Source organism: Ahaetulla prasina, chromosome 4, assembly GCF_028640845.1.
Source record: "Ahaetulla prasina isolate Xishuangbanna chromosome 4, ASM2864084v1, whole genome shotgun sequence".
NCBI classification, from domain to species: Eukaryota; Metazoa; Chordata; class Lepidosauria; order Squamata; family Colubridae; genus Ahaetulla; species Ahaetulla prasina.
In genome coordinates this window covers 5264542-5277819 of record NC_080542.1, presented here as the reverse complement: position 1 = coordinate 5277819, position 13278 = coordinate 5264542, and the positions used below count along the sequence as shown (strand labels likewise).

The 13278-nt window shown below is 48.0% G+C and overlaps 1 protein-coding gene across 2 annotated transcripts; it reads left to right on the top strand.

The window, feature by feature from the left end:
• The first annotated feature begins 1075 nt into the window (after positions 1 to 1075).
• On the top strand, positions 1076 to 12444 carry NGDN (neuroguidin). 2 transcript variants are annotated; one of them, XM_058183610.1, is made up of 11 exons: positions 1076 to 1171; positions 3162 to 3221; positions 3612 to 3683; positions 4632 to 4769; positions 6108 to 6192; positions 6284 to 6336; positions 8309 to 8435; positions 8548 to 8716; positions 9861 to 10017; positions 11553 to 11613; positions 12294 to 12444. In XM_058183610.1, exons 1-11 carry the CDS (start codon positions 1127 to 1129, stop codon positions 12311 to 12313), a joined length of 987 nt encoding a protein of 328 aa, XP_058039593.1. In that variant the 5' UTR covers positions 1076 to 1126; the 3' UTR covers positions 12314 to 12444. The 2 variants fall into 2 exon arrangements, with proteins under 2 accessions (XP_058039593.1, XP_058039592.1); XM_058183609.1 differs by lacking the exon at positions 1076 to 1171 and adding an exon at positions 1179 to 1313.
• Positions 12445 to 13278: the final 834 nt, after the last annotated feature.

The following is a 13278-nucleotide window of genomic DNA, read 5'->3' as shown; positions in this document are numbered from 1 at the left end:
GAACGCTGTTCCCTTCCCACCAAAGGCGGTTCCTATTTTTTCGACTTGCATTTTTTTACATGCTTTCGAACTGCTAGGTTGGCAGAAGCTGAGACCAGTCACGGGAGCTCACCCCCATTACGGGGCACTCGGGATTCGAACCGTTGAACCTCCGACCTTTCGATCGGCAAGCCCAACATCTTAGCCACTGAGCCACTGAGTCCCTCTTCATTCAACTAGACCAGGGGTCTCCAACTTTGGTCCCTTTAAGACTTGTGGACTTCAACTCCCAGAGTCCCTCAGCCAGCGAAGCTGAGGAACTCTGGGAGTTGAAGTCCACAAGTCTTAAAGGGACCAAGGTTGGAGACCCCTGAACTAGACAGACCCAATTCCTGCAACCTTTTTTTCTTTGTCTGGGGAGAATGGGAGGTTATTAGATCGGAACGAGCCTTTTGGGTGGCTTCCATCGATCTCTACTAATCAGAAAATGGGAAAAAACAGGCTCTCTATAAATATAATCCATCATAAAGGATGCTGTACTCAAAAGATTTTAGCAATGAAATTTGTAAGAAGTTCAAATTTCATTGATTGGACGAAAAGTTTCGCTGACAGCCAGATTCAAATTCTGATAGGCTGTTGGAGTCGACGAGGCGGGGATTCATCAAGAATCTGTTTATCACCCTTTAGACCACAGGTCTACTTTAAGCCTGGCGGACTCCAACTCCCAGAATTCCCCAACCAGCAAAGCTGGCTGGGGAATTCTGGGAGTTGAAGTCCACCAGGCTTAAAGCAGACCCCCTGCTTTAGACGTTTCTGACTGGTGAACGTTCCAAACGGGAGGCCCCGCCTCCTTTCCCCTCATTGGCCACTTCTATTCCGCAGGAGGTGGGCTCTTAAATCCCTATTGGCTATTCCCCTCCGTCAAAGAAGCAGAGCGGCCTTCTTTTATAAACTGCTGCTTTAAAAAAAAAAATCCTCGCTGGGATTCGGTATGATTGGCTGCGACGCTTCCGCCTCGCTCAACGATTGGCTGGAGGTCTGCGCCGGAAATGCGGACGTGCTCGCGGATTGGACAGCTCGCTTGAAGGAGGCGGGGTTTCTCCCCGCAGAGGAACTAAAGCGACTTTTGCACGTTGGAGTCGGAGCGATGGCGGATCTGCAGCCTCCGTCGTCTGAATTGATGGACTCGCGGGTGAGCAGGAGTTCAACACGCAGGCAGACACGTGTTGAACGCGGGTCGACAATGCCTTTGGCCTGAGCAGATGCTTTTTAGCCCTGAGCGTGTGATCTGGGCAGAACTGAGTCTCTTTTTAATTTATTGTATTATATTTAATGTAATTATGAATTATAATGTATATTAATGTAATGTATTAAAATTAATGTTATTAATTAATTCTGTTACTTATAATTCATCATGTAATTACTTGCAATTAATGCGATTAATACTGTAATTATGTTAACAATTAATATTAATAATAATAATTAATAATTGTAATGTATTTGTGTGTTGGTGTGTATGTGCGTGTCTTATGAGCCGTATGTGTGCGTGCATGTGTATTCTTCCACGCCTCCTCTTTTTCCTCTATTTATTCGTTTCTTCCACTCCTTTTTTTTATTGAAAAAGTTTTACAAAGTTTCCCCCCTCCCCCCTCCCTTCACAACCCCCCCTCCCCCCCAGACTTCCCGGAACAAACACAAGGTATAGTTAAAAATAAAACAAACATATGCTAAGAATTTTTCCCTCCTAACTCAATGATACTCCTACAATTCTCATCAATTCCTAACTTCCCCAGAAAACAATCAAAAATAATACATCATAATCATTCAAAAACAGTCTGATAACTCTTAGTCTGATATCTGCTTTGAATAGAGTCAATCCATTTTTTCCATTCGTTTAAGTTTAAATATCTTTCTTGCGTATTGTCTTTCAAAAAGGCTGAGATTGTGGCCATCTCAGCCAAATTGGCAACTTTCAATATCCATTCTTCTGTTGTGGGTACTTCTTTTTTTCTTCCAATACTGTACTTCCACTCCTTTTTCCTCTGTTCCTTTCTTCCACTCCTCTCTTTTTTCCTCTGTTTCTTTTCTTTCTCTCCTCTCTCCTCAGATTTTGGCCCAGGATGAAAAGTAAATATTATATAGATAGTCCGGGACTTATGAGTGGTCGCTTAGCGATTGTTTAATGTTAATAACAGAGCTCCCCAGGATACTTACACCCTGCTTTGAATAACGACCACCGTGGTCACTTAAGGACCGTAGCAATCACTTAACAACTACAATGGTCATTTAATGACAGTCGCAAAAAAGGTCATCAAATTGGATATGTCGTGTGGGTGACCCGTTTTATGGCTGTCTTAACTTACAACCATCACTAGCAGGCTCCAACGTGCGAACACGTCCAATTTTATAAACTTTTCACCACTGCCGTTAAGAAAATCACACAGTCATTAAGTGAATCCAGACATTGCTTGTTGGAAGCTGGCTGAAAAAGATGATCACGTAAACCACGGGACGCTGCAAATAACCACACCAGGTTGCGATCGCATGAGTGCAAGGACTGGTTCGTGACAAATCACTTTTGAGCTAAATCAGGAGTCAGCAACCTGCGGCTCTGGAGCCGCATGTGGCTCTTTCATCCCTCTGCTGTTGCTCCCTGTCGCTGGCCAGCTCCAGAATTGATAGGACTTTTGGCTAGGATAGGTAGAGGAAAAAAGACTCCACATTAGGACATAGTATGGTGGGGGGACTGGACTTCTGGTCGGCTCCAGAATTGAATGGGGTGGGGGTTTCCGGTTAGGACCCTTGTGGCTCTTTGAGTGTTTAAGGTTGCCGACCCCTGATTCGGGCCAATCGCTAGGAGACTAGTGAGTTTTAGTCGCGTCTTAGCCATGAAAGCCAGCTGGGTAACCTTGGGCCGCCCACCTTCTCTTGGCCCTAAGAAAGAGGCAACGGCAAAGCACGGACTTTGCCAGGACCTGTCAAGGCTCCCTCCAAGAGACGGACACGACGGAAGAGAGAAAACAAGCCTCTTTATCACTGCAGGCAGAAATTGTAAATGACTCTGAAATCTATTCGCCAAGAGTGACATTGGTGGTGGGAATATGATGGAATTAATTCTGAGATACAGAAATTGATTATTATTTTTTCTCTCCCCCCTGCCTGTATTTTCTTCTCGGTTTCAGGATGTTGTGGAAGCTGACTTACCCGCAGCCCTAACCCTGTTCAAATCTCTCCAAGAACAGGTGAGATAAGCAATTTTACTTTTCCTCTTACCTAAACGTTCAGCCCTGTTCAAGCTTTTGCAGCCGGCTGTCTTTCTTTCCTTTTTCAAAAAAAATAAATATATGTGATTTTGCTTCGTCCTTTATTGGTTGGGATTAACAAATGGTTCTTGGTCCTTTCTGAGCTTGTTGTTTTTGAAGACGTTTCATTACCCAACTGGGTAACATCATCAGTGCTGGCGAGGGCTGTTTGCTGTCAGTTTATATTAAAACATCACTCCTTGGTAGCACTAATGATGTGACCTAGTTGGGTAATTAAACGTCTGCAAGAAAACAACCAAGCTCAGAGACCCATCAAGGACTCCCTCATTTCAACCCTGAGCTACAAATATTCTCCTTTATTCGACGCAGGTGGTTGCAGTTACTCGTCACGTACAGCGTTTAACGCAGAAGATACGAGCAGGCGATTACCCCACCGAAAAGGTAAAAACGGTTCAACGAACGGTTGACGGATGTGGGCCAATGCAGGCAGTCCTCGACTTAACGACCACAATTGAGCCCGACGTTTCCGTCGCCTAAGCAAGACCGTTGTTCGGTGAGCTTTGCCCCATTTGGCGACCTTTTTTTCTCACCGTGGTTAAGCAAATCGCTGCCGTTGGTAAGCGAGTCACCCGGTCGTTCAGTGAATCTGGCTGTCCCATGGATTTTGCTGGTTGGAAGGTCGCCAGAGGGGATCGCTGCAACCGTCATAAATACGAGTCAGTTGCACGGCATCGGGATGTTGATCACGTAACCATGGAGATGCTGCCGTGGTCGTAAGTGCGAAAAACAGCCATAAGTCACTTTTTCCCCCAGTGCTGTCGTAACTTTGGGCAGTCACTAAATGAACTGTTGTAAGTCGAGGACGATCTGTGACAGTAAGGAGGTTGGGGAGGAACATGGGCCAGTCCTGGAGTCTGGGGAAGGCTGTGATGAGGGCTCTGCGTTGGAGGCAGAGAGGGGGCCAGGGCCGTATGCCAAGTCATCAGCTGCCTTTGGAGTCGGCCATCAGTGAGGCAGACAAACAGCTGGAGCCTGTTCCCAGGGTGCGCATCTGCCGAGCTGCCAGACGAAGGGAACAGCTAAAGAACAAGGGTCGACTCAGGAGTAAAGCCACAGGTGGACGATGACTCCGTCAACTTCCGGACCTCCGAACCTTCCGTCGCAAGCTCACATTTATTCATCTGTGCAGGACTGGCTTAGATTTTAAATTTATAGGGGTTTTTAAATTGGTTTTAATATTTATGTGCTCTTGGGAAGCCTAGGTCAGAATACCTTCTGAACACCTTCTTCTAAGGTGGCATCTCATACCTTAATTCTGTTCCCCGAGTCTTCACTCCAGGTCGTAAATCTTCCCTATGGTTCACCAGCCTCCTTTTCTCCTCCCGTCAGGGCCTCAGTTTCCTGGATGTGAAAGACCATCTCCTTCTCCTCTACATTCAAGACCTCTCCCACTTGATGTTGGAGAAGACCTCAGGACATTCTGTGGCCAACCACCCTGCCTTACTGCGGTTGGTGGAAACGCGAACGGTAGGAGCCATCCTGGACTTCTGCAGGGAGATCGATCTGGTCCATTAGCTTTACAATGGGTGGACTTCCAAATCCCACAATTCCCCAGCCAATACGGCTGTTAGGAACCTTAGTAAATAGAAGATGGGTGGATTTCAACTCCCAGAATGCCTCAGCCGGCGTGGGAGTTAGCAACCTTAGTAACTTTAAGATGGGTGGACTTCAATTCCCAGAATTCCCCAGCCAATATCGCTCTTAGAACCTTAATAAATTGAAAATGGGTGGACTTCAAGTCCCAGAATTCTCCAGCCAATATGGCTCTTAGGAACTTTAATAATTTAAGATGGGTGGACTTCATCTCCCAGAATTCCTCACTCGGCAAGGGAATTAGCAACCTTAGTTACTTTAAAATGGGTGGACTTCCAAGTCCCAGAATTCCCCAGCCAATATGGCTGTTAGGAACCTTAGTAAATTGAAGCTGGGTGGACTTCATCTCCCAGAATTCCTCACTCAGCAAGGGAATTAGCAACCTTAGTTACTTTAAAATGGGTGGACTTCAAGTCCCAGAATTCCCCAGCCAATATGGCTGTTAGGAACCTTAGTAAATTGAAGCCGGGTGGACCTCAACTCCCAGAATTCCACAGCTAGCATGGCTGATAGCAACCTTAGGAATGTTAAAGATGGTGGACTTTAAGTCCCAGAATTCCCCAGCCAATATGGCTGTTAGGAACCTTAGTAAATTGAAGCTGGGTGGACTTCATCTCCCAGAATTCCTCACTCAGCAAGGGAATTAGCAACCTTAGTTACTTTAAGATGGGTGAACTTCAAGTCCCAGAATTCCTCATCCAATATGGCTGTTAGCAATCTTAGGAATGTTAAAGATGGTGGACTTTAAGTCCCAGAATTCCCCAGCCAATATGGCTGTTAGGCACCTTAGTAAATTGAAGATGGGTGGACTTCATCTCCCAGAATTCCTCCCTCAGCAAGGGAATTAGCAACCTTAGTTACTTTAAGATGGGTGGACTTCAAGTCCCAGAATTCCTCATCCAATATGGCTGTTAGCAACCTTAGGAATGTTAAAGATGGCGGACTTCAACCCCCAGAATTCCTCAGCTGACTGCTGGCTGTGGAATTCTGGGAGTTGAAGTCCACCCATCTCAAAAACTGCCACGGTTGAGAAACAGGGATGTCTTTAAGTAAAATAGGTTGGGAGGGCATAGAAAAACGTCCTTTTCTTGATAAGTGCTCATACCTCTGACGAAGTCCATGGGACCCGCTGACGTTTACGACCGTAATTAAAGAAAGCTGGTTTATTTTTCAATACACTGGGTTTTTTTTGTGGGGGGGGGGTGTGCACAGGTACTGGAGAAGATGCGTCCGATTGAGCAGAAATTGAAATACCAGATGGACAAACTGATGAAGGCGGTTGTTACTGGGGGGCTGGGTAAGTCCTGAGGGATTTTGAGGGATGGGGGTGGAAAAACGGTGCAAAATTGGCACAAATGGTCCATGGTTTCTGTCTCTCATCTTTCCAGCCGATGATGATCCCTTGAAATACAAACCAAATCCGGATAACTTGGTCAGCAAGGTAGGAAAAACAACAACAACAACAAAGAAATTTAGATTTGAATACAGGTAGGTCCTCGACTTACGACGGTTCGTTTAGTGACCGTTCGAGGTGACAAAGGGCGCGAGAAAAATGCGGCTTAGGACCGCTTTTCACACTTAACGACCGTTGCAGCATCCCGACAGTCACCCGATCGATACTGAGACGCTTGACAACCGGGCTCTTATTTATGACGGTCGCAGTATCCCCCGGTCGTGTGATCGCAGTTTGCGACCTTCTGACCAGCAAAGTCAAAGCGGGGGGGGGGGGATTCACTGAACAACCGTGGCAAGAAAGGTCGTAAAATCAGGCAAAATTCTCTTTTAACAACAGAAATTGTGGAACTCAATTGCGGTCGTAAGTCTAGGACTTCCTGCACAGCCTTACCTGGGGCATGTCTAAGGCGGGACTAGAACTCACTGTCCCCTGATGATTGGCCCAAAGTCACCCAGCTGGCTTTCATGTCTTAAGGCGGAACTAGAACTCACCGTCTCCTGGTGATTGGCCCAAAGTCACCCAGCCAGCTTTCTTGCCTTAAGGCGGGACTAGAACTCACCGTCCCCTGATGATTGGCCCAAAGTCACCCAGCCGGCTTTCTTGCCTTAAGGCGGGACTAGAACTCACCGTCCCCTGGTGATTGGCCCAAAGTCACCCAGCTGGCTTTCATGTCTTAAGGTAGGACTAGAACTCACTGTCTCCTAGTGATTGGCCCAAAGTCACCCAGCCGGCTTTCATGTCTAAGGCGGGACTAGAACTCACAATCTCCTGGTGATTGGCTCAAAGTGTGGGTGTTTTAAGTCCACAAATGCTGGCTGGGTAGAATTCTGAGCGTTGCAGTCCATCCAGTACCTGGGGAATTCTGGGAGTTTATTTATTTATTTATTTATTATTTAGATTTTTATACCGCCCTTCTCCCGAAGGACTCAGGGCGGTGTACAGCCAGAATAAAACAGTACAATATACAAATTAAGACAAAAGTTAAAATAACATATTCAATAAATGGCCGAAAATTTAAAACCGTCAAATTTGACCCATAAAATTCATAAAAATACCCCAATTAAAATTATTAAAATTCAAAAAGTTTAAAAATTAAGCCAGTCCCGCTTGGATAAACAAGTGCGTTTTCAATTCACGGCGAAAGGTCCGAAGGTCAGGTAATTGACGCAAACCAGGGGGAAGTTCGTTCCAGAGGGTAGGTGCTCCAACAGAGAAGGCCCTTCCCCTGGGGGCCGCCAGCCGACATTGCTTGGCGGACGGCACCCTGAGAAGACCCTCTCTGTGTGAGCGTACGGGTCGGTGGGAGGCATAAGGTAACAGCAGGCGGTCCCGTAAGTACCCGGGCCCTAAGCCATGGAGCGCTTTAAAGGTGGTAACCAACACCTTGAAGCGCACCCGAAAGACCACAGGTAGCCAGTGCAGACTGCGCAGGAGTGGTGTTACACGGGAGCAACGTGTGGCTCCCTCGATCACCCGCGCAGCTGCATTCTGAACTAACTGAAGCCTCCGAGTGCACTTCAAGGGTAGCCCCATGTAGAGAGCATTGCAATAATCCAAACGAGAAGTGACAAGAGCGTGAGTGACCGTGCATAAGGCATCCCGGTCAAGGAAGGGGCGCAACTGGCGAACCAGGTGGACCTGGTAAAAAGCTCTCCTGGAGACGGCCGCCAAATGATCTTCAAACGACAGCCATCCATCCAGGAGAACGCCCAAGTTGCGCACCCTTTCTGTTGGGGCCAATGACTCGCCCCCAACAGTCAGCTGCGGTTGCAGCTGACTGTACCGGGGTGCCGGCATCCACAGCCACTCCGTCTTGGAGGGATTGAGCTTGAGTCTGTTTCTCCCCATCCAGACCCATACGGTGAAGTCCCTACCTCTTAAAATTGCCCAGGTTAAGAAACATTGATCTACTTTTAAATTGAACGAAACTCTTGCCATTCTCTCGTCCCATTCCCAGCTCAGTGACTCGGAAGACGGAGAAGAGGAAGAAGAAGGTGGCGGTCCCGCCAAGACTCCTGGGAAAGCGACTTCCAAAGGAGGCATCCGGAAATACATCCCGCCTCGTCTGGTCCCTGTGCATTACAGTAAGAATGAAACCCGGTTGTACAAAGGGAGGAGGGACTTTGACGTCGCGACGTAAGGAAGGAGAAACCCGGAGGGCTTCGACTACCACGAACGTCAGTCTGTCTCTTGCAGATGAAACCGAGATGGAGAGAGAGAAGAAGATGGTGGAACAAGCCAAAAAGCGAGCACTTAGCAGCTCTATCATCCGTGAGCTGAAGGAACAGTATTCCGACGCTCCGGAAGAGATCCGGGAAGGGCATCACGCTCACACGGCCCGACAGAACCGGGAAGACGAGCATCGGTTAGTGAGGAAGGAGGGAAGGGTCAGACCAGGCGCAGCGAGGGCGAGGGCATCAGCCTGTTTCCTCAGAAGTAGAGGGTGGTGGTGCATTTTATTTATTTATTTAAGTCCTTACAAATAATTCAGGGTGATGAATGAACGAAATATTCCTTCATCCTCCTAGCTTCCCCACAACAACAACAACCCTGTGAGGCGCGCTGAACATAGAGGGATTGACTCAAGTCAGTTTTCATGCCAGAAACGGGACTAGAACTCACAGTCTCCTGGTTGTTGGCCCCAACGGCACTCAGCCTGTTTTCATTTATAAGCGGGACTGGAACGCAAATGTCTCCTGGTTATTGGCCCAAAGACACCCAATGGCTTTCCATCCCTCAGGTGGGACTAGAACTCGGCATCTCACAGTGATTGGCACAAAGTCACCCAGCTGGCTTTTATCCCTAAAGTAGAGCAAGAACTCACCATCTCCAGTAATTGGCCCGTAATCACCCAGCGGCTTTCGTTCCCAAGGCACGACTAGAATGTCTCCTCGTGACTTGCTCAACGTCACCAGCCAGCTTTCATGCATAAGGCAGGACTAGAACTCACATCTCCTTTCTAGCTTGGTGCCTTAACCATTAGAACTGGCCTCCAGGAGGTTGAGCATAATGCTGGGCTAAACTTCCTTTAGCTTAAAATACTCTACTCGAAGGTGGTCTTCAGCTGGTTCGTGCTGGTTCATACTGATTCACCCGAACCGATAGTGGGACTTGTGGGCGAAGCAGGGACGGGCACGCACGGCGAACCGGTAGTAACATAAAGTGAAACCCATCCCTGTCTACGGTGCTCATCTCCAGGTGAAACACCCAGGGTTCAAAATTTCCAAAATATATTTAGGCATGAGAGGACGAATGGGGAAATCCTGATTTTTCTGGCAAAATTTGGGAAAGTAGAAGCTTTACGGGTTGTGGGGGACCCAGGCTGTGATGGGAGAGAGCACCGTGGAAGGGCCGAATGGAAAGACATCGCAGATTTTGAAGCAGGAATCTCTGTGGTCCTGGATGGAGCCTCCGGAGGCAGTCGCAGTCTACCTCGGAACCCCATCCACCGGGCTGCCTTCGTTGGCCTCTGCAGTACAAACGTGTCCCGTCGTCTTTGTCTGTCGCAGGACCAACTACGAGGAGAACATGATGGTCCGTCTCAACGTGACTCGGAAGGAGAAAGCGCGTCGTAGACGAGGAGGGGTCTTCAGCTCCCAGCTCAGCTCCCTCACCCACTTCGGGGACATCAGCGCCCTCACGGGGACCGCCCCATCTCTGGGGGAAGTGAGTTTATTGGGTCTGGCTCTGATCGTTGAGACGGGAAAGGGTTTGGTGAGGGTCTGAAAGCCGCCCCCCCCCCTTTGCCGGTTAGTGATGGGGCAGGGAGGGGGAAAGGGGCGGGGCTTTTTCGTGAATATTGGGATGCGTGAATACTGTGCACCGGAAACTCGTGGGCTGTCTTGTGTTTTCTTGGTTATTGGAGACATTTAATTTATTTTAAATTATTTTACAAGTAGCTCAAGTTGGGGAAAATAGATAACCCACCTTTCGCTTCGTCTTTCCCACACACAGAGACACAACAACAACCCTGTGAGGTGGGTTGGGCTGAGAGGGAGGGTCTGGTCCAAAGTCATCCAGATAGACTGTCATGCCTAAGGCGGGACTATAACTCACTGTCTCTTGGTGATTGGGCCAAAGTCACCCAGCTCGCTTGCATGCTTAAGGCAGGACTAGAACTCACCGTTTCCTGGTGATTGGCCTAGAGTCATCCAGCCGGCTTTCATTCCTAAGGTGGGACTAGAACTCATCGTCTCCTGGTGATTGGGCCAAAGTCACCCAGCCGGCTTTTTTTTTTTTGTTGTTTACATTTATACCCCGCCCTTCTCCGAAGACTCAGGGCGGCTTACAGTGTATAAGGCAATAGTCTCATTTTATTTGTATATTTTTTTACAAAGTCAACTTATTGCCCCCCCAACAATCTGGGTCCTCATTTTACCTACCTTATAAAGGATGGAAGGCTGAGTCAATCTTGGGCCGGGCTCGAACCTGCAGTAATTTTATGCCCAAAGCAAAACTAGAACTCACCGTCTCCTGGTGATTGGCCTAGAGTCATCCAGCTGGCTTTCATTCCTAAGGTGGGACTAGAACTCATCGTCTCCTGGTGACTGGCTCAAAGTCACTTAGTTGACTTTCAAGCTTAAAATGGGACTAGAATTTAGGATCTCCCACTTTGTAGTCTGGTGCTTGGAAATAGCTGATCTATGCCCATAAACCTTCCTACTACCATGCTTTGCAAACTGGAAGCGGATCCCTTTTGGCCATGGAGTGGATCATCTGAACTTTTCGTAACTGTGGTTTCTTTATGAGAGAATCTGAGGCACTGTTGTACAACCTCAGCAACTTGGAAGTCCAAGATGGGTGGACTTCAACTCCCAGAATTGCCTTTATTTATTTTTTTCTCCTAGAGCGGAGAGATTGCAGAGAAAGGGATTAGAAGAGAGTATGCCGTCCACAATGGGCGTACATATCAAAAGGAATTCATTAGCCATCAGGGAATTCTGGGAGTTGAAGTCCGTTTATCTCAAAACTTGCTGCGGTTGCTAACCTCCATGATGGCTAGAGAATTGTGGGAGTGAAATTGAATCGGTGGCAATGATTTACGATCAAAATCCCAGTCTCCGTTGCGGTCGTTAATTGAGCACTACCAGTTAATCTCCTGAACGTGGGAATTCCCTTCTCTTGTCCTTAAGATTCCCCTCTTCCTGATGATTTTTCTCTTTCCTCTGATCTCTTTTTCTTCGGTCACTTCCTCCCGACAGGATTTCAATCCACCCAAAAAGAGGAGGAAGAATATAAGCACGAAACGGGGCAAGAAAAAAGGTAAGCATTGATGAAAAGGAAGTGATCTCTTGTTTTCCTTCCCCCTTTTAAAGCGGAAAATTGGGAAGTTTAGCAAACTCTCTCCCGGCACCCCAAATTCCCACTGTCTCTCCTGCTGGTTTAGGAAGCAGAGGAGATCTCAAATTTGAATTCTTCCCAGTGAAAAGATTAAAATCTGGAATCTGCGCGAAACGAGGCAGTCTCAAAAGCGATGCCAAATATCTGCCCGGTGTTTTGTTTTCTCTAAATTGATCGCGATTGGCCATTTGCAACCGGCGTATATTAACGACGGTCAAAGCGTCCTTGGGATCATGTGATCGCGGTTTGCGATCTCCCCAGCCGGCTTCCGACCGGCATAGTCAGTGAGGAAAGGTGGATTTACTTAACAACCGCTTGGTTCATTTAACAAATGCATTGACTCACTTAACAAATTGGGGGGGGGGTAAAATTGGACATGACTCACTGAACAGCCAGCAATTGGGGATTCTGGTTGGAAGGCGAGGATTACCTGCCGTTCCTTTGCTCCTTGTGAACCTCAGTTCCTCACTGAGGTCTAGCCTCTTGATAGAAACCCAACCTCTTCCTATCTAGAATTTTTTCCCCCATACTAAATTCATTCCCTTCCTTTCTTTCTTCCTTTCTTTCTTTCTCTCCCCTCTTTTCCCTCCCTCGTCCTCCAGGTTTCCGCAAGAGACGATAAAGCTCACTACTCAGGATTGAAGTCGGCAGAACCCCCAATAGCTCGGAATGGCACCCACCCCACCCCCGTTTAGCCTGCATGGGATACTAGTTCTTAATAATAAAGCTGAACGGCCATTTTTTCCGGTTTAATCTCTATGTCGTGGTTTATGCTTTCCTGGGAGAAAAGCCATGATATAGTCCCGTGATGGCGAACCTACGGCAAAGAGGCACATGAAGCCATGTTGCTGGGCACGCGCGGCCTTGCTTGTTTGTCTTCGGGGTTTCTGGCCCGCATCTGCATGCGACGATCAGCTGTCCTTCGCGTGCGCGGCAGTGCCGAAAACCGGTATGCGCATGCAAGACGGCCAGCTGATTGTCGGGTGTGCATGTGTGCTAGAACCCGGAAGTTCGGTTTTTCCGGAGTGCAGCCCTGATGAGCGCGCCCGCGTTTCCACATGACGTTTTTGGCACTCGTTCGCCTCCCTGCATTTACCTGGGAGCCAAAATCGGGCACGTCGGGATTCCTGGAAGAGGAGGGTAGGAGCCAGCCAGCAAGCAATTTAACAATCAGTTCACCCGAACTGGCTCGAACCGGCTGAATCCCACCATTAGTGATCCCGTTTTGCAATCTGACGAGCAGAGTCTCTGGGGGAATCCAGATTTGGTTAACAACCGTGTTTCTCACCGGCAGTGATTCATTCACTGACGGCAAGAAAATGGGGCAAAACTCACTTGACAAATGTCTCACTTAGTGACAGAAAGCACGGGCTCAATTGTTGAGGTCTACCCATAATTACAACCTGGATTTGACGTTCAAATGCTCTCCCCCTCTTCACCACCACCCCACCGGGGTCACGTGACCCAACTTGGGCACTCAGCCATCCCGCTCCATTTATGACTGTTTAGCGCACCCCACAGTGAAAACATGACCTCCTTTTACAACCGTTTTGCCGAAAAAACCCGACATCGGCTTCCGATTCCAGC

What these genes read in the sequence shown, in the direction of transcription:
- NGDN (XM_058183609.1), top strand. Translation starts at nt 1,242, where the DNA reads ATGCTTTTTAGCCCTGAGCGTGTGATCTGGGCAGAACTGAGTCTCTTT. An exon ending in TTTATTGTATTATATTTAAT is followed by an intron (nt 1,314 to 3,161) that starts GTAATTATGAAT and finishes TCTCGGTTTCAG; the next exon opens with GATGTTGTGGAAGCTGACTT. An exon ending in TCAAATCTCTCCAAGAACAG is followed by an intron (nt 3,222 to 3,611) that starts GTGAGATAAGCA and finishes TATTCGACGCAG; the next exon opens with GTGGTTGCAGTTACTCGTCA.